The sequence below is a fragment of the Phaenicophaeus curvirostris genome, chromosome 1, assembly GCF_032191515.1.
Source record: "Phaenicophaeus curvirostris isolate KB17595 chromosome 1, BPBGC_Pcur_1.0, whole genome shotgun sequence".
NCBI classification, from domain to species: domain Eukaryota; kingdom Metazoa; phylum Chordata; class Aves; order Cuculiformes; family Cuculidae; genus Phaenicophaeus; species Phaenicophaeus curvirostris.
Window position 1 is genome coordinate 166,414,854 of NC_091392.1, and position 21,481 is coordinate 166,436,334.

Genomic DNA, 21,481 nt, shown 5'->3' on the forward strand with positions numbered 1-21,481 from the left:
AATGGAATTTATCTTGCCAAGCAGAAATTAAAAAAAAGGTAGCCTTTTAATGTAATTGAGAGTTTTCATCCTAGCACATTCGTCTGGTAATCTAAAACCACCAACAAGTATCATAGAAGTCTCAATAACATCTTAAGAGCTGGCATTCTGCAATGATAGTGAAAAATACAGAAGACTTTTCACATACATTTATACTCTCTTATATGTCAGTGTATTCCCACTTACATTATCAAAATTTATGTATAACAACTGTATTACAGACTAAATTATGTAACAACTTTTGTGATTTCAAGTTAGCCTTAGGTTTAAACTTTAAGAAGGTTTCTGAGCTATCCACTAACAACTTTTGCTGTAGTGGAAGTCAGATTAAGCCATCATTAAAACAAAGTATTGCCTGTGTAGCCTTTTGTTACAATTTTAGTTTTACCTACAAACACTGCCTTTCACAAAAACACCACCTATAGCAGCATTTAAGTATCAGGCAGACACAAACATAAAACTTTTTGTAACAAGATTCACTTTAAGAAGAAATGAAGATGTAATGAAATTAATAATAATCTCAAAGCTGCTTTCAAGAAGGAGGGTTAGGGAACAAGATGTTCTCAGAAATAGCACTTCTTCCAGTTTTGGGATGAGGGATAATGGTTTTAAGCTGAAAGAGGGGAGATTTAGGTTAGATATTAGGAAGACATTTTTCACTGTGAGGATGGTAAGGCACTGAAACAGGTTGCCTAGAGAAATCGTGGATGGCCCATCCCTAGAGGTGTTCACGGTCAGGTTGGATGAGGCTTTGAGCAACCTGATCCAGTGGAATGTGTCCCTGCCCATGGCAGGGGGTTTGAAACTGGAAGGGCTTCAAGGGCCCTTCCAACCCAAACCATTCTATAATTCTATGATTTTCTTGGGCTAGGTCAGCTGAGTAGATAGTTCAGTCGCTCTTTAATCTAGTACTAGCCTGTCCCTAATGCTCAGGTAAGCATTGAATACCATTATGTGTAAGTTGTGATTTTAAGAAGCCCAGTCGGAATGATGGTCATTCTGCCTAAAACAATATAAAGTTCTGAACCATTTCTAAGTTGCTGTACATTTGCCTCATGAAGGTCATAGTTGATTGTCAACAGTCTTTGCTTTGATAAGCAAAAGATATTTTCTTTACCATACATGAAGACATAATGGGAAGTCCAAAGGTAGCCAGGATTACTGAAGCACCTAAACCGTGTTAGTAGAAAATGAATAGAAGTCACACTGTGCATCTACAAGAGCACTGTGCTTCCAGAAGAGGTTGTTGCATCAGTTTACTGACTATTTTAATAGCATTCCCTTTATGAAGTTCTTTAACATAAGAAAAATGCAGCCAGAGGGTAATTAGAATCACTCACTGTTCTTTTACTCAAAGGTGGTTCATAGTTAAGACATATTAAAATGTAAGACTAACTTTCCCTCAAGTCATTTGGGGGAAGCTTTCTTTTCAAGAGCCTGGCTATCCATCAGTGCTACATTTATGGCTGCACAGCTCCTGGAGTACCTACAGCCCTCCCATTTTTCAGTGTTACTCAGTCCCTTTTCCAGCATCCGTGAACATGGTAACTTAAGAAACATGGCAATGAGGGAAATATAACTGTCGCTTTTGTAGCTGCACAGTCTAGCCATAGGCCCGTGGCACTGTCTGTGATCTCAAAAGGGAGCCTGTGATACCTGTTGTCCAGGGCTGTGGTTAGCTGGAGCTGAGCTAGCTGCCTTTCTTGAAAAGCACAAGCAAGACCCAGAAAATGTCCTGCCTCTGACACTGCAATACAGGAGAGCACAAGGTCACAAACTCAGCAGTTCGCTTTTCAAATAAATAATCTTGGATTGCTGTATTTCACCTGGATAAACAAAACAAATACAGATATAAACAAATGTCTTTGCCCATCATCCCCTTTTCGCTCCTCCCTTGCACAGTCAGGCATCTGTCCAGTTTTGCTCTCTGCTCTAGCTGCTTTCAGTGTCTGTCAGCACTTTCTAATCCTGCATGGTATGTCATGGGTGAGGAAGAATGTCTCTTTCTTTACATCACCTCCAAAGTTTGTCTCTGGGTCTGTCCCCTGACACGAGCAGCCTCCGGTTTCTCTCAGGACTATCCCAGGTCATGCTTATACACCACAGTTCCCCTCACGCTCATCTCTGTTCCTCCCCTTGCCCATATGCAAGTTGTGCTTGCTTCCCTCTGGAGGGCGGCAGCCAGGATAAGGATAAGCCAGGTAGCCTACCTTTCTGCTCTCCTTCTCTTTTTGGCACAAATGTAACTTGGGAGGGCTGGTCCTGTCTGGCTGCCAGATGCTCACCCAGCCACTGTCACATTCTTGCCTCAACAGGACAGGGGGAGAAAAGAAGTTGGAAGAGCTCATGTGTTGAGATAAAGACAGGGAGATCACTCACCAGTTACCGTCATAGGCAGAACAGATTTGACTGTTTAAAATTAAATGAATTTAATTTATTGCCAATTAAAAGTAGATTAGGATGAACCAACCCCTCACTCCTTTTTTACCAGGCTCAGCTTCACTCCTTCATTCAGGGGAACGAGGAACGGAACCTGTGGGCAATCCATAACAGCTCCTCTCTGCTATTCCTTCCTCCTCATGCTATTCCTGTGCTCCACCATGAGCTCTTCAGGTGAAGGGGAATCTGTTCCGCCATGGAGCATCACATCCTCCTCTCTTTCTTCTCTCACCTTGGTGTCTGCAGGGCTGTTATTTACACTTTCTTTTTCCTTGCACTGCATGTGTGGCATTTTTTTTACCCTTTCTTAAATATGCTTTCCAGAGGCACCATCACCTGGGGCACCTGCACCCAGTGCTTTGCCCGATTGTCCTAGTAGCATGAGCTGTGGATGGACAAAACAATCCTGGAATTCCTTGCAGCAGCTTTGCCACCTGTAATGTGGAGAGAGGGCTCCTTAAAATGTTGATGCTGGTGTTGAATTGAGTCAGAAATCAGTACAATTTTGACACCTATATTTTAGTTAACTGATGTGACAGGGATCCTAGGCTGGCATATCACGACAGTTTAAATTAAAGATTGCTCTTGAAATTTTGCTGTAAAATTCACTCTCGAGTGTGCTGTGTTGTGCAAAGCAGATGTAGCCCTTACTCTTTGCTTTCTGAAGACATCTAGAATAAGAAACTTGAGGGTAAATTGAGTTTTTGATAAGTATTATACATGCAGTTTTATTTCAGGTCTACCGAATGCATTGGTGTAGCCTTTGTGTATGCATATGCCTGCGTGCTGCTGGAAATGCCTGTCCCTGGCTGCAGCATCGCTAGGTACCTTTGTGAATCCATCACCTGATTTGGGAAGCTCAGAGCAAGCAGTGGCCATCCAGCCCGAGCAAGCGGATGTGTTGTGCACCCTGATGTTGTTCTGGGACAAGATTAATTTCAGCACACTCATATTAATCCATTATATGTCTCTTTCCAGCACAAATGGACCCCCGAGGCCTATCTCCCAGACAAATTAAAAGTGACAGTGATGATGACGACCTGCCAAATGTGACCTTAGATAGCGTTAATGAAACTGGATCTACAGCGCTCTCCATAGCCAGAGCAGTACAAGAGTAAGTATCATATTCCCAGAGGGAGATGGAGGCACCGGCCCTTGGCGGCACCGCAGGGGTGTCCCCTCAGCTGCAGTCCAGCCTACCTGCCAGCATTTCGTGTGTGCAGCTTTGTTCCCTTTAGGAAGATGTCTGTATCTCTTGTCTCTCTCTGTTTCTCTTTTCCTTTCTTGCTCTCTGCCCTTGTTATTAGGTACTAAGTTTCAAACTGAAATTGTTTTTTCCCCTTTATTTACTTGCAAAGCTTGCAGTGGCTTTATATCCTCTTCAGTGGGAGACCAAATTAGACTTTCATTCAACAAACATGGAATTTTTTCTTGACTGAAAGTGGCATCAAGAAGTTTCTTCTAGTTACTGTCAAATAGGAACCACCTACATTTCTTCTGAAGGACAGTGCCATTGAAAGGAAATTAGTGAGAGTCTTTGAACAGTTTTTCCATTGCTATTATTTTTCTGTGTACTTTTACTCACTGGATGGACAAATAATTTCTTAGTATAATGTCTGCATTGCTTCTTTAAAAAAAAAAAGAAAAGGTTTATTGTGAGCATTAGCAATTCTGTACATGCATGAGCTTGCTCAGCCACTGTAGCAGCTGGAAGGGAACCAACTGTGAGGTAAATAATTTTATAGGTGAGGAAAATGAGGTTGTGTGTAAAGGTCACTCAGTAGGTCTGAAGCAGAGCTGGAAGTAGAACTAGAGCCTCCAGGCACTGAAGCCTGTGCTAGACCCAAAACCACATTATGTTATCTTAGAGGTTCAAAATACAGGCGTTTTGGATGTTATTAAATAGGAAGGGATATAATAAAGTCCATTAGCCATTGTTACTATATAATTTATTATAGATGCAGTTTAAACATCTTATCTAAAAGTACTTAGTTTTGCTTTGTTTTCCTGGCCATCAGTAGCCAAAAGTGTTGCCATTTCCAAAGAAATGCCCTATTCGCTTAGCAGAAACTAAGCCCTGTTTGAGGGCTCCTTTTTTGGAGGTTTCACCAGTCATCCACTAATTCATTTTCTAGTAAAGATGATTAACCTCAAACCTATATTCCCCTTAAGCACAGAACAAGTTCTCTGCAGGCAAAACAATGCATCGGAATCTCACTGTGCATCTCATGGTGTATCTCACTGTAATTTGCAGGCTCCCCATCTGAGGGTGATAAAGGAAGGAAAAGTTTCTTCACCATTGATACTATTGCTTGATAGATCAGGCCTCACACATATTGTGAATTCACTACTTAACAACGCCAGGCCTGAAGTGCTAACTACTTTTTTCTCAGCTTGTAGCACACATAATAAGCCAGAAAAATAAAGCAACCTGTCACGATTTTGCACTAAATGGTTCTGTCTAATTAGTGAAAAGAGGAAACGTGGTGTGCCAGCAAATACTTCTAACGTATGACTGGCAGGCACATACTATTCTCTGTGACTGATATTGCTGGAACACTTAGAGAATTGGTCAAACCATGAAAAACTTTTTTAGCTTTTCAACACTGCATTTCACATTTTGGGAAGGAAAATGTATTGAATATTACTTGGCTGACTCTGGAGCTTAAGAATTAAATTAAACAGTTTAATAATGTAACATAAACTCATCCTTATTACAGGTTTTATTTAAACAGTAATCTGTTAGTTTATTTCAAAAGCCCCATTAGGAAAATCTAATTTGACTGTGATCTGCAATTTGTCTGCTTTTTTTACTTCATTCTCAGTCACAGGCATCACACAGACAGCTGCTGAGCTGAAAAGAAACGTTAGCACATTATACAGACTCTACTCATTTCATTTCTTTCTTGGTCTATAATACAGCACCTTACAGGTGGGCTTCGTTCTTATTTTAGGCAGCTAGCATGTACCTTAACATGAGAGGTTTAACAAAGCAGTCCACTGATAATAAAAGCCCGTGTTTCACATACCCCTGTTGCAGAGAGGAAAGTGACTTTGAAGCCTTCCAAAGGGAGATCCTGTGTGCTCAATTTCAGCATCTAAACTTAGCAGACAGGAATTTCCTCTGAGGATGTAGAAAGGCATCTACTGTTCTGCTGAACAACTGCGCAGCATAGAAACATGTATAGAAAGGCTGCTTCAGTATGCACTAAAGCATGTCCAAGCTAAGTATGTAAGTGAGGCAGGCTGGACCTTGGAGCCTAGAAGACTGTCCCATAGAGTGTGTTCTTTCTGTAGTGAACTTATAAGCTCTTTCCTGTGAGTAGTTACACAGTTAACAAAAAAATAACTTCTTGCATATACTGGCTGAGAAGTACAGCGAGGCACCTCCAAAGGGGTGGCAGCATCTCCTTCCTTCAGTACTTGGTTGCTGTTGTGGAATCTTGCCCTTGTTAAACAAAATCGCAAGCCTAGTTCATAGATGCTGGTTGCAGATGCAAGACAACAGTTGACCTTTTCCTGGTTGGTTTTCAGACATGTTTTAAATTACAGAATCATAGAATCACTGAGGTTGGAAAAGACCTCTAAGATTGTCTAGTCCAAGTGTCAGCCCAACACTACCATGCCTACTAAACCATGTTCCACAGTGCCACATCTAATGCATTTTGAACACCTCCAGGGAAGGAGACTCCACTACTTCCCTGGGCAGTCTCCTCCAATGCTTCACCACTGTTATGGTGAAGAATTTTTTTCTAATATCCAGTCTAAACCTCCCCTAGTGCGATTTGAGGCCATTTCCTCTCATCCTGTCACTTGTTACTTGGGAGAAGAGACCAACACCCATCTCACTACAACCTCCTTTCAGGTAGTTGTAGAGAGTGATAAGGTCAGCCTCCTCTTCTCCAGGCTAAACAACCCCCAGCTGCTTCTCATAAGACTTGTACTCCAGATGCTTCACCAACTTTGTTGCCCTCTTTATCCCGCATAAGGATTTTAAATATATATACGTTATGTATATATTTGCCTATCGCCACCTATTCTGGTGGAGCAGCAGGATTGCACATACCCTGTGGTGGGTAATTCATTTCTGCTTGGTCCTGTGCAGTCCCTCATGCAATGTGTGGGGCTGTGGGGGGTCCCCTTCATGAGGCTTCTGACTTTCCCTGTGGGCAATCTGTGGAGCTCAGGATTCTTCTTGCATAGTTAGACATCTGCAACATAGATATCTGCATCCCAGCTAGTTACCTCATCTTCCTATGTACAGACCGGATAGCAGTTGGCATGTCCAGGCGGTAATCCTTTTGACCTATTCTAGCTGTCTAATTTAAGGAGGGGGAGAGACAGAGAGAGAGATGCAAGCCCAAGAGTGCCTGTTCCTCTCCATTGACTGCCGGCAGTGCAGACAGCTGCCGGGGACACACATGTCAGCACTGCAGATCTCTGGTGTGAGGTGAGGGTAAAGCAATCCACGGCGCCTGAGTGGAGAGGCAGTGTGCCAGAAGCTGGGAGTGACAGGACATACTGAGTGCTCCAGCATATTCCCTTGGATTGATCTAAGTCTGCCAGGTGGGGTTATCAATGCTGAGGCTTCAGCCACGAGCTAAGGAAATCATCTAGTCGGTGTTTGGAGAGGAAATGTTGTTTTAATACAGCCAGTGTTAAGCTTGTTGTCTGGGAAATCACCCTTATGTCACAGAACAGTTTGGAATACCTATATGAAATCTTTCCAGTTCATGTCCTCTAAAACTGGAAGGCATCCACCTGTATGACTGCTCTGCTTCAGGTCCACTATAGCCTTAAAAGATTAAAAATTGTGACAGTTGGGCACTAAGAGCCATGTGTTTGGCTTTAGTTCTTATTTACTTAGACAGAATGTAATTTGCTCGCATATTTGTAAAATAACCAAGTATGACATTTTTTTTTTTTTTCCCAGGGCAATCTTGCTGCTAGTTTTATATTGGCTGGGCTTCCAGATTTCTCAGTAGTTCTTTTGGAATGACATCATAGTCCTTCAGTTCAGCAAAACCAATCAATAATGTAAAGTTATAGATAAACAAAGTCATTACTTCAAGCAGGGTACTTTGGTGAAATTTCTTTATGTGACAGTGCTGCTACATGGCACTTGCTATGCCTTACCATAATATGGACTAAGAATAATTTATTAATCCCAGATAATATACTCTGGCTGATACTAAATCTTGCAGCAATATGTAGATTTTGGTGGGCTTTGCACTGTAAGCAGCATTTAATCTTTTTTTTGTGGTGTGTTTTACAAGCTCATTTTGACGTGTAGCTCTCTAACAAACAGCAGATTTGCCTCTATACGTCTGACACTGCTGGTGCTTATTACGCAGCAAGAATAGCATCATATATTCAGGGTCAAATCCCAGAAACGCTCTAGAAATCTTTATGAAGCCAAGGGAAGAGAAGGCATTTGTCAAGCCCTAGAAGACCAATAAAACTTGTTAAGGTCCCTGCTCGGCAGCCGTGTACTGTTCCCTCAGCCTGGCAGCCCTTCCATCCCTAGGTAGCCCTGATGCTGCAGGGCTAGGAGCCGTTTCCATGGCATATAGTAAGGCAAGCCCTGAAGAGGCATTCATTTCCTTCTTTCCCTGCACACCTGCACAGTAAAATATGTTATTTTATAGCATACAGCTCTCTCTCCCTGAACACATGCAACATAAAATCTCTACAGAGGCTGAGGGCAGAAGTGGGAGATGCAGAGGGTGATTTTTAGCACAAACTTTTAATCAGTGTATCAGTAAAAATTCAGAGATCTGGAAAGTCCTCTTTCTTCCACTAGTCTTTTTTCTCCTAAAGGGTGAAAGTGGAGGGAATTCCTTAGAACTACTTTTTTCTATCAAATAGTGACAGACTGTGCATATAAACTGATGATGTTTATTGCAGCTTTTTGTTTTTCTGGGGTGATGGAGAGACAGAAAATTCACAGAGGAAATCTGGAATACTTGTAGTTATAGCCGCAGATAATCCCTAGAAATGTGATTTGTCATTTAGATGTGACTATGGTGACCTTTAGCGCGAAGTCTTCTTTGCAGTGAGCTGGGTGCCACTGAGTGCTTGTATGAAAATCAGATTAGAAGAGATTGACCCTGCCCCTTGTTCTCTTTGGCTATGTTATGTGATTGATACGTTGATACTAATGTGATCATCTTACTTTATTTTTAAATTCTGCTGACTTTTTATTTCAATACAGTGGGAGATAGTTTTGGGCACTGCACTAGCAAAAAAGAATTTCCCCAGCAAATAGACAGCATAGCCACACTACAAATGCACTCTCATAAACTGGAATGCTTTTTTCAAGCCTGGTTTTTTCACATTAGATCTCTTCTTTTTCTCCCTCCTCTTCTTCAGTGTAAATCAGCTTCTGATCTCTTTTGAGGTTTATAGCTGTGTTGCCATCAGCTATTCATTTTCTACACTGATATTGTCTGTTTACCTGTATCAGGTGCAGTCATTACTACCATTGTGCTATTCATTATAAGGAATTTCCACCTCAGTTTTTCCTTCTAGTTACAGACAAAATACTTTGTCCCCAGTTTCCAAAAAAGCATAAGCGAGGGTGTTTTAGCATTGCTTGTGTGAACTTTGCTTCTCTCTCCTCTGGTCCATCTGCCCTCCATAAACAAATGCTTATTTTAAAACCAGCACACAATTGGATGGTGATTTTACAGATCAAGAACTGACTAGTGCTGGTCCAGAATTTCTCAATAAAGCTTTTTTTTTTCACTGAAGAATGCTAATTTGTCTAAAGTGAAATTGTGGCAATACATCAGTTTCAATTTTACTTTTCTTTTGAAGATTTCCAAAATCTACGATGTGTTTTTCCATTGCAGTTAGGCTACAGAGCAGAAGATTGCACGGTTGCTGTAGTGCTCATGGAGGGGCAATTGGACTCCAAACACAAAAAGCAGAACTGCCAGTGGGCCTCCTACCTCCCCACAGGCTGTTATGCTGTGGGGCTTCTCCTCAGCCTCTTCGAGAGTCATTTTACGAAGTGAACTGACTTATTAAACATTAATAAAGAAAGAAATGTGTATGTAGATATGTAAGTGAAAGGCACTGGTGATGCAGAACCCTGTAAGGCAGGCAATCACCTGTATTATGGTTGGTGCCCCCACTCTGTCATTATTTCAGGGATGTTTCTGTCCTAATTTTGTTTTATTTTTTTGTCAGCAGTCTCAGATATTTATCCTCCAACAGGAAAGAAAAGATCTCTGCGGTGAAAATTATTGCTAGGTCAGAAGTTAGCTAGTGACCCAAGGGCACATTGAGCTGGCAGAGTCGTGCTGTGTCTCAGCTGGCTTAGGGAACATCTGGGCACTACTGGACTGCCCATTTGGGATATATCCTTGGAGCAAGGTTTATCTCTTACAGTCTAAACTATCTACAAGTTAAGTACAAGTATTTTAGATCTCCTCAGTGGAGAATTGTGCATACTTCTAGGTCCAATCATCTTATCAGTTGTATCTGCCTTTTGGATGTGCCCGTCTTCCCCAGTGTTTATAAAGCTGGACAAATGGCTTAGGAAAAGTGGTAAACTTTAACACTGCTGAAGTTATATATGAGGAATCCCCCTCTATGTGAATTTTCTAAGGCCATGCTGGAATAGTCTGTGATGCAAGAAGAAGCTAAACCAGTACGTGTAAACTTTAGGCCTATGCAACTACTATAGATGTGATTTCTCCTACCTGTGTGCAGTTCAGGTAACTCACTAAAGGCATACTGACTTTTTATACAGTGTATTTATATTACATTTTACAAACTTTCTTCTAGCAGCATTTCAGTTCTCAGAATGCTCTAATTGTGTATAAAAATGAATGCGCCTAAAGCTGTTTTGAGGACTTGTACTACATGGGTTTAAGAGCCCTATACCTTTAGGAATTGCTTTTTAGGCACTATGAGGCTTTGATTTTCTTTTCTTTTTCTTTTTTTTTCATATGCAATATTTTACCCCCAAAAAGAATTCAATAACTTGTCAGTTGGGCAGTAAAATCAAAAGAATGCCATTCTATGTATGCATGGACATTCTAGGATTCTTGGTGTGGAAATTTGCTGATACATGTCCCAGAGCCTTTTGCCAGGATAACAGATTTCCCATCAGCAATCATTATGAACAAGTGCCTGGTGGATGGCAACTGTAAATCTAACGCAGCTTCTACAAAGAAATTGGCATCACCACCTGCTTTGAAAGGATGGTATTGCTTAAATGACAGTGTATTTGGAAATAGGGACATTGTCAAATTGTTTCCTGAAGAAAGTTAATTTGAAAATAAAAGTGTTTTTAGCTTGATCTACACAAAATTATGTTTTCCTATCTCCGCTATAGCAGTAAGTTACCGTGACTGTAGAGCAGATGAATCTAGAGCAAGGGCACATTGATATTAGGATGTCTGTTCTCTTCTTTTGAATCGCTTTGAAGTGCTAGGCTAGACATTGCTCTTCAATACGTATTTTATCACACCAGTGCTAGAATTAGTGTTTTCCTTTTAAGATAAGTATCTAAATTAAGTGCCTAAGAAGCTGGAAGAACCAAGGAATCCTGGCTCTGATAAAGTCCAAAGAAGTTTTACCATTTACTTCATGGGCTCTAATGATTAATCTTAAAACTGTGACAGAAGTCTGAATGCTACAAAAAAAAAAAAGTAACACATTACTTCGGCTATTTTGAGGACCAGCATGGTGCAGCAAGAGGTATTTGTAACATGTATGTGTTCATAGATATCTTTCTGTATGTCCCTTTCATTGCCTTTATGCATTACAGGCAAACTTTCAAGTATCTTGTTTCCCAGATTCAGTTCATTGCCTATATTGAATTGTCTCGTATAATCATCTTCTTAAAAATAGGCTAAACTTGTTAATTAATTTAAATTTTAGTCCAAGAAGTGCCAGTCATTTCAAGACAGTTATCAAGCTTTGCCATTATTGGGATTTTACATTACTAAACAAGTTTACCCAAATGTGCTTCGGAATAAAATGCCCCAAAACAATATAGTATGATTATAATTCGTATAGCACTTTTCATCTTTGGAGAGCTTTGCAAACACTATCTAATTAAATTGTACAGGTCCCTGGTGTGTTCAAATATTATAATTATCCACAGGTTAGTGAGTTGCTCAAGGCCATGCAGCAAAGCAGAAGATGAGCTGGGATCAGGAACGTCTGCCTTATAGTCCCAGGCTTAATCCTGTACAATGTGTTGCTCCAGAGTGAAGCTGGAGTCATTAGTGGTTAGATATGTGAAATGCGTTTTATTAATAGGGAGGCAGGCATTGTGTAATTTCTTGAAGAGCATGACACCAAAGAATGAATTATAAATAACATTCTGCATTACTGCTACCCAGTCAGCAGTTTGTACACCTATTTGACATCTGTTTCCCCAGTGATTCATTATTCAGCTTTCTCTGTTTTTTCTTTCTAACTCAGCATAGAAAGCAGAGGTAGAGCTGTGTGCATTAAGAAATTCAGAGCTGCAGCAAATACTCATCAGTGCAGATTAGATAGCAGAACATTGCCAGAAAAAGCCACAATAAAACTACCTCAGTGAACTGCTACTTTGACTTACTGATAAGAAAAAGCATTGTCCTCTGCTGTCACTTGATCCAAAATTACATATTTTTTCATTATCTACATCAGACAATATTTTATCTTCCCTTTTTCATAAGGCAGTTCCTGTGATTTTGTGACAGACAAACATGCAGCACAATTAAATCTTAATAGCAGTGCTTATACTGATTTATGGGAAAAGGTTTCCTGCATGTTTAGATCAATGCATGCAAAACCACAAAAAAAAGTTGTGTAGGTCCCGGGTATGTAAACTGCACGCAAAGGAAGGCACTGTTAAGAGAGGAACACTGTTTAGCAAGGCATAATTGAATGAGAATGTGAATACAGGGATCCAAAAAAAGAAAAAACCTGCATTTATTCTGCCATTTTCCTTTTCCTACGCAATGGAAAAAGATTGTGCTAGGTTTTTGCTTTTGTTAATTCAATCCTTTTTCACTAGTAGTGACTCCACTGCAATCTCATTTCTCACAGCAAGTTCTTTAAGGCTGGAGATAAAGAGGAGTTAAAGGAAGTTCCGGGATGATGGATATGGGAGAAGTTTTTCTGCTGAGCCTGTGTGCCAAAGAGGTGTCGTTCTCCATGTGCGTGTCACTAAGGAAACAATTGATACTGATTTGGATGCAGCACGAAAAGGATAATTGGAGCTTAAAATCAGCACACATATGAAGTTACTCGAGCCAAAATGAAAGGAATTAAAGGCTGAAACAAGGTGTAAAGCGACAAAATGGCTGAGACAATAGCATCTAATCCTGCAGCGTGTCAGAAGTGGTAATAGGCACTGGTTTCAGAGTCAAGCCAAGCACTTTCAGCATTACAGCTGTGAGAAACAAAAGGTGCCAATAACAAAGTTTTGGGTCACGTTTTTTTATTTACCCTTCTAGGATATACTGACTTGCCACAGTATATGACAGTGCCAGGAAAGAGGAAAACTGATGCAAGCAGACAATAAGGAAGAGACCAGGATGAATCAGAGAAGGCAGCAATGGCCAAAACACTCTTAGCTAGAATGTATCACTGAGCTCAGGTGCTGCAGAGCAGGTTGGCAAGTATTGAGGTCGGAGGCTGTCCTAAAAAATACTCATTCCAAGACTTATCTATAGCATCTGCTCCTGGTAGAAATCTCCAGCATTGCAAGCAGAGCCTGAAAAATGAAATAAACTGGAAATGACCAGAAGCTGCCAGCAGGCACAAAAAAGAAATACTTGCATTCGTGTACTTGTTAAAACGCAGCAGGAGTCTCAGTCTTGTCAAAATATCTCCTGCAATTATTTGCATTAAAAATATAATACTTCGCATAGGGCTGGGATACTGCTTGATAATTCAGGGACACAGAATGCTGTCATATAGACAGATCGCTTCGTGTAGAAGTCACCATGATGTTTCTCTTAAGGACTAATGGCTGTTGCTACTTCTGTGATCAGTTGCTTATTGGGGCCGAAGAGTCAAGCCATTTATAAATGAGTTCACAGGAGGAACTGGGATAATGATGGAAATCTCAGTCATAAAAGTTTCTAAAGCAGAGTAATGGGGTAAAGTTGTATAATAAATTATCTGCTGAAAATTTTTTACTCAGCTTAACAGGTTGATTCCCTTTGCACTCGATATTTCCTCTTCCAAACTACTTGCTGTCTGCATCACTGCATCATTTCTGCAATTCTTAGTCACTACTAAGGCATAGTCAAAATAAAATGTGTTTTTCCTCTTGCTTGAAAGGATCTACCAAGTAGGTATGCAGGTCTGTAACAGGTACATCCTTGTCAATATATTGCATGGCGTAGAGGTATTGCTGTCCCTGTATGCTCGCAACTTGCGTGAAATACTGCAGGTACCCAAAACCAAGATGAACCATAAGAGCTAGGGACTTGAGATAAGGTCCAGATTGCCTGCTGTGAGGGGGTCTAGTGGAGGCTTTATGAGGTTATAAAATAGGTGATTGACTCCAGCAGTGTTTCAGAGCACCTACGCAAGTCATCAGCGCTCACACAATATAGTCAACACGAAGTTAAATGCTTTGAAATTCAGAGCAACCAGCTTCCTTGAGCCACTTTGGTTACCTGCTAGGTACTTGGATATGAGTCATTTCCGCTGTCTTTGGAGCTTGGGCTTTTGATCTGTAGTTCATTAAAATGCAATCTGGGGGAAAAACAAACCAAAACAACCAGATTATGTTCCCAGCTTCCTATTGCAGAAAATAAGAGGTCGGGTACTTTGTTCTAAGCTTACCTATTTCCACCTGTCTTAAAACCCAGAGCATGCTGTCCTCTTCCTACCAGCCTTCACTCTGTATAAAAATGATGGCCAGCAGTGCCAGTGGTGCAGCCAACCATGTCTGGCATAAAAACTAGTGGTTAAAGCACTGATTCAGGAAGCCGGTTTACTACACTTGCCAATTCTGGAATGCAAGGCTAGGTTACAAAGCATACCCAGGAGTGGTCCTACTATATCTGTTCCTCTTCCTTTTCCTCCTATGCTTGTATTTTGGATTAGGAAGTGACTATTGCAGATCCCTTTTATGCTGAATCCATGTTGCCATTTTCATAGCACAGCTAAAGTTCAAGCCCTAGAAGCAAGCACTGGGCATTTCTCCCAGTGGTTTCTGCATCCAAGCAGAGGTGGGGTGGGAGGTCCCAGCCATTTGGTTTGTAGGCCAGACAGACGGGTACATGAGTTTTGTGAACACATAGTGTCTGTGAGGTTGGTTGAAGGCTGTCTGGGATGTCTTTCATTTCAGTGCCTGGATACTGTAGGTTCTAACTGGAGTTTTAGTTGTCTGCTAAATGTCCTGCTGACTAAAATACAGTACACAAATACTTATCATCCTCACCAGCTGTATTATTGCCAGCCATATTGCCTAGTTGTTAAAAAGGGACCTTTCTGAGGTGTACAAAGTTTATTTGTGACTTCTGGGTAATGTATTGCTGTCTGTTACAGTTGTAGGAATGAGTATTTTTCCAATAAGACACAGACATGATTGTAATTTCATCGACGTGATAGAACTATCAATGTTATGGTTTCCAGCTGCCATTTTTCTAGTGCATATTGATTTCTGTGAGGGCCAATGGGGTAGAGAAGATTTTGTCCTAGTGTCCTTTGATTAGGTACTGAGCAATTGTGAAATAAAATCTGTACTTACTCATACTGTGAAACGCGTGCCTGGTATGTGTTTCTGAAGAAGAAAGCAACTCTACATGGAGAATGGAAAAAGAGGGTAGAAAACTACAGTTTAAGGCTATGACAGAGCTAATAACTTAGCCTTTGAAAATTCTTTATATCACGTTGATAGCAGATTTCTGTCATTATCAGAAATTTAAAAATTAACAAATGGCAAAATCAGGCCAACAGTGAACAAGTCCAATACTTACTGTGTATTTGAAGCGTGGAAATGTGAAAGGTTTGAAAGATATTGTACAAAATCTCAGGAGAAAATAGATTATTTGTAGGTTCCCGAGCGTGAATGAAAGTGCAGTTATAGAAATCAAGAGAAGTTGCTTTGAAAATTTCCTTCTCACTTTCAAGAATTACTCTGGCAACCTGGCCATTTTAAGTGAGTGCTATAAAGGATCCAAAATGTTTCTAGTTCAAATACATTCAACTGCCGGTATGCTCGAATGTTTTTGTGATTCATGTTGTTATCCTAATATTTTTGCTAGTTTCTTGGGCGTTGGCCTCAGATTGATTTCATGGTACATTTGAGGTCTAAACCACAGAGAGAAGAACTGAAGGGGGTTATTCATGGACTTGGCTTTCTACAGGTTTTTCTTTTTTTTTTTCCCTAACGTGGTGGAACTGTTTCCAAAAGCCAGCTGTGTGGTGCTTCTTGTTTGAATATATGCAGTAGATCAGAATTTGTCAGTGAAAGGAAATATTCCACGTAGTCTGAATTCCAACATAGGAGTTTACACTGCTATGATATCATATATTTGTGTTATTCAATATTCCAAATAATATTCCAGAAGATTATCTGTTTCCCTGGAGTCTCAGCTTTAAGTAAAAAGCATTACAGGTTAGGTTTTTCAGTGATATGTTGGGAATAATATTACTTAAGCAGCAGAATTCTGGGAGTGTGTGTTTGCGCCAGGCTCTGTTTTCTCTTCAAACAATGTATGCATGCTCTAGATTCTCATTAATGTTTTTCTCTTGGTCACTGATTATGTTTTAATAAGAAAATAGGATCCACCCTGATCCAGAATTACCCACAAGTGACACCTGGGCCTTTGTCTCTGCACCCATGCAAATTAAGAGCAGAGCTCCTAATGACTTGCTTAGTATTAGTTGGGACCTCTAGAGAGCAATTTCACTTTAAGGAGGAGTTTTAAGTGAATGGGAAAATCCTGAAGTCCCTTCCACACTGAGGCTACATGCTTACTTTGCAGTGAGTGTTCCTCAAGCTTGTCTAAGTCCCCTGCAATTGTTTGGGGTAACTTAAAATTCCTAATTGTCTGTGTTCAATTTCCAGAGAGAGCATGTGGGGCTGTGCCAGGTCAGCTGTTAACCCTTTTCGTTTTTTCAACTCCAGGTATGAAGCATTTTATTGTGTATTATATACTGTTCTGTTTTATTACCAAAGTTTAGTAGCAGTGCTTTTCAGCATTCTTTCCCTCTTTGTGTCATGGCTTAGGGATATGCGGGGCTGGGCAAGGTCCAAAGTTGATTTTTGCTCTTGTTTTTTTCTATTTTGGGGCTGGGAGGGTGGTGGTATGCTTCATGGGAAAGCTGTGGATTTTTTTTTCCCCCAAATCCCAATGATTGGAAAATTAGAATTGAAAAAAAAGTCCTGTCTGATGTTTGATAATGCAGTTTAAAATGTTCAAAATAGTTTACTGAAATTGAGTAGCAAAGTTAATATGAATCAACATAGCTCATTCTATAATAGGTCATTGCCAGTTACCATGGAATGGTTGACAAGCAAAACTGAAAAATGTAGGAAGAGGTCTTTGTAGATATCTCCTTTCCTTGTTTTTGAAGGAAGCCAAGATTTTAAAACCTTACTGTGTAATACTCCTAGTAGATGTCCTGCTTTAGAGTACAATACAGATCGAGTGGGGCTGTGACTAGGAGGTTTCAGCAAGCATTGTGATGCCATCAGCTGCCTCAGGTTCATCTCACTTGCTTAGGTAGAAAGGATGTCATATGACAAAATGGATGTACCAACGCTGGCAGGATTCCTGGTTTTGTTGGCTTCATTGCTATTGTTTTATTGGTTTTAAAGTAGCGTGCAATGAAATGGTCATACTTGGTGTGTTTGTTCGCTTGTTTGTCCTCCCCCTTCCGCTGTTTGTTTTATTGTCCCCTAGAAAAATTCCTTTGGAGTCATGTTCATTGTATGACAAGTCTAAACCAATCAACTCACTACTTTATCTACTCATAGTAATTTGTTGGTCCTCTATCTGTGGAGTGTAGAAGGAAAAGAACTTTGCACATTCAGTATAAGTAAATAAGTTGCAGAATAAATCTAATTTTCACATTTATAAGTAGAGCTAAGCTTCATAATAAAATTAAGAAGATGGCAAGGTTAAGAGCAATTACACATTCAAATTGCGAACAAGTAGTCACAGGAATCGTTCCTCAGATCTACTCCTATCTCCAATTTGTAGTTAATTGCATTACAACTGGTATATTGATATTAGGATTTTTCAGGATCTTATTAGTCTCTTTTGCTGAGGGACATGGTTTAGTCATGAACTTGGCAATGTTATGTTGGGGGTTGGACGTGATGATATTAAAGCTCTTTTCCAACCTAAATGATTCTGTAATTCTATGATTTTACTCAAACATTTTCAAAGTAGCAGCAGCAGCATCTTCTCTGTTAAAGGCAATACACAGCTTTTAAGGGTTCCTTGTGTATGAAATTGAGACAATATGTTTAATTTTTAAAAATCTCTAACATTTTCTTTGATCTGATTGAAATTATCAGTGCATCTTCAGAAATTATTCTGAAGAGCCTTCTAGTCTCCCACAATGTTGTGTTTCTAAAATAAATCTTTATTTCAGATACAATTTTGAATGCAGGTTCATTTACCCAAAATTAGAAATAATATCTTCTGTAATCAACAATTATATTAGCTTCTATTCTACGGAAAGCATTTTCAAGAATAAGTCTTACGTTGTAACTTTTTTTCTCTTCATGTTGTCAATATTTTGCTCAAATAGTTTCTCATTAATTTACACATAGAGTTTGCGCATACCTTAACAACGAATATGAGATCCCAGAGAAGTCGTGGATGCCCCATCTGTGGAGGTGTTCAAGGCCAGGTTCGATGAGGCTTTGAGCAACCTGATCCAGTGGAAGGTGTCCCTGTCCATGGCAGGGGAGTTGCAACTGAATGATCTTTAAGGTCCTTCCCAACCCAAACCGTTCTGTGATTCTGATGGAGATATAGGATCTTCTATGTCATTTCAAAATAAAAGGTCACATTGTTCAAGAAAGCTACAGGTATCAAGCCTTGTTCAAGCCTTGTGAACCTGTCTACAGAATGAAAGGTAAAAATGAGGCCAATGAGACAAATGTTTAATTTAGTGTACCATTTGAAACTATGCATTCTTATGGTGCACTTAAAACTGTTCACCCTGCTAGGAGTATTTGTCACAGCTGGTCTTGCACCTTGGGAGTACAGCTCTGCAGCAGTTTAGTAATAAGTAACTGCTTGTCAGAAATTAATTCTGCTACAATTTTATACAGCTATGTGAGGGTGTGTATTTCATTTTAATGAAATTTCATGCTTTTCCAGTTTGGGGGCAAGGGGTTCAATTTTGTATTACTGAAGTTATGTTTTTCCACTAAATTTCAAGGAAGTTATTCTTCCATAAAATTACACTCAAAATTATAGTAGTCTAATTATAAAAGTACAAAAACATTCTGAGGTATTTGATTCTCTTTGTGGTGGAAGAGCAACAGAGTGGATCACAAAGTATTGAAGAAACATCTTTTGTAGGCTCCTTTCCCCCCCTTTTTTTACTGGGCTCGTGAAATCTACTGAAATCTCTAAGCTTTACTCAAAACTGATCTCACACAGATGTTCTGTATCTGCTGATCTCTGTGGATGGCCACAGGCTGGGACTGTTGTGCCAGTTCATACATGTCTAACTGTTCTTTTCCTGTAAAACATCAAGCACTTTGTCCACACTGCCTCCCCTGATCCAGAAATGCCCTGATTTCACTGGTGACAAAGTGATACACGTGAGTTTCGGATGCTGGTAGGTACAACATACCTCTTCGTCCTTGGTGTCTTGCAGATGGTACTTGCTCTTGTATAATTTACCCCTGATCTTCTTTTCAACTCCTCATTCCACAGGCTTAGCCAGATGGGAGATGTTTGGCAGCTGCAGAACCCAGATGCCAAATCCTGGAATACAGCCTTCCTGCATTGGCATGTGGGTTTGTGGCTGGCTTCTTGGCTTCCATCTCTGCTAGCTTCTTGGCTAGTTGTCTAGCTGGCAGCTGTAGCACTTCCTCTGGAGCTACGTTAGGGTCAAGCAGCTATGGAGTTGGATGACTTTCCTGATCTGAATTAACCTGCCAGATACCATTTTCACTTTAGTTTGCTTTGACCTTCACTATTCAAAGACAAATGTCTGCACTTTTCTGTTTCATTGTTGCCATTTGTAAGACTAAGTCGAAGCAGTAGGTGTCATTTGTCACCAGTTCAAAAAGAAAATAAGCGTTGCAGAGTACACTGTTTCACTTGTTAGTGTTCCTAGTCAGCTAGTAGGGATGTAAGGCCCAAGTCTGTACTTGCAATTTGTCTCTGAGACCAAATTGTTACTACAGAGCACAGGCTTTGAAAAAAAACATTTCTTATGTCTAGTCTTTGATTACTTTCAATCTGTTTATCCTAGGCTCTGTCAAACAGGAAAAAAAACATATTTGAGGAGACAATCTGGATGATTTTCAAAGAAAAAGGATGAAATCGTAAAATGGTTTGTGTTGGAAGGGACCTTAAAGATCATACACTTCCAAGCACCCTACCACAGGCAGGAACACTTTGCACAGGAACAGGCTGCTCAAAGCCTCATTCAGGTCTGGTCTTGAACACCTCCAGGGATGGGGCATCCACAACTTCTCTGGGTAGCCTGTTCCAGTGCCTCACCACACTCATAGGCAAAAATTTATTCCTAATATCTAATCTAAATCTCCCCTCTTTCAGCTTAAAACCATTCCCTCTTGATCTATCAATAGATAAAGAATAATGCTGATGATAATAAATAGGACGTTGCTAATAACAATTAGGAGCACTGCCAGAAGAAAATGTTTGATCTTCTTTTAGCTTGATTTGAAATGTACTCATTACATGCTTAAGTCTTACCTAACATTTTTGGGTTTGGTTGTTTTCCTTTTTTTTTTTATTTTTGTAAATGAAGTAATGAAAAATTAATGCATCTAGGATAGCCAAAACATTTGAAGTAATTCCCTAGTCTATGTTTTCTTCTCCATGCAGCTCAGTGCATAAACATTACTTTCAGAGGGAAAAACTGCAAAATCAAGAGGTTGTTAAGACTCTGGATACTTACAGTAAATGACAGATTAGTCATACCTGCTAGGCAGTGGTATTTCTACTACACACTCAGGAAACTTTTTTAAAACTTGAGCAAATAGCACTTGAGCTGCACTTGGACACAAACTTCCACCTGTATGTTAAGATAACTAAGATTACTAAGATTAAGATTAAGAGTAATTAAGATTACTAACCTGATCTCCTTCTATGACAAAGTGACTCAGGTGCTGGATGAGGGAAAGGCTGTGGATGTGGTCTTCCTGGACTTCAGTAAAGCCTTTGACACAGTTTCTCACAGCGTTCTGCTTGGGAAACTGTCAGCCTCTGGCCTGGACAGGCGCACACTCTCCTGGGTGGAAAACTGGTTGGATGGCCGGGCCCAGAGAGTGGTGGGAAATGGTGCGAAATCCAGCTGAAGGCCAGTGACAAGTGGGGTTCCCCAGGGCTCAGTGCTGGGTCCAGCCCTGTTCAATGTCTTTATCAATGACCTGGATGAAGGCATCGAGTGCACCCTTAGCAAGATTGCAGAAGACACTAAGCTGGGTGGAAGTGTGGATCTGCTGGAGGGTAGGGAGGCTCTGCAAAGGGATCTGGACAGGCTGGACCGCTGGGCTGAGTCCAATGGCATGAGGTTTAACAAGTCCAAATGCCGGGTCCTGCAGTTGGGGCACAACAACCCTGTGCAGTGCTACAGACTAGGAGAAGTCTGTCTAGAAAGCTGCCTGGAGGAGAGGGACCTGGGGGTGTTGGTTGACAGCAACTGAACATGAGCCAGCAGTGTGCCCAGGTGGCCAAGAAGGCCAATGGCATCTTGGCTTGTGTCAGAAATGGTGTGACCAGCAGGTCCAGGGAGGTTATTCTGCCTCTGTACTCGGCACTGGTGAGACCGCTCCTCGAATCCTGTGTTCAGTTCTGGGCCCCTCACC

General features: G+C 40.5%; 1 protein-coding gene across 6 annotated transcripts in view; it reads left to right on the plus strand.

Moving 5' to 3' along the window:
• The window catches only part of KLF12 (KLF transcription factor 12), a 251,064-nt gene that overhangs the window by 165,629 nt on the left and 63,954 nt on the right, over positions 1–21,481 (plus strand). For 4 of the 6 annotated variants that reach the window (XM_069880335.1, XM_069880353.1, XM_069880360.1 and 1 more), the window contains exons 5-6: positions 3,457–3,592; positions 16,520–16,579. In XM_069880335.1, the coding sequence (XP_069736436.1) occupies positions 3,457–3,592; positions 16,520–16,579 (196 nt within the window). The remainder of the gene's footprint in view (positions 1–3,456; positions 3,593–16,519; positions 16,580–21,481) is intronic. The other 2 variants (XM_069880370.1, XM_069880379.1) reach the window with 1 other exon arrangement.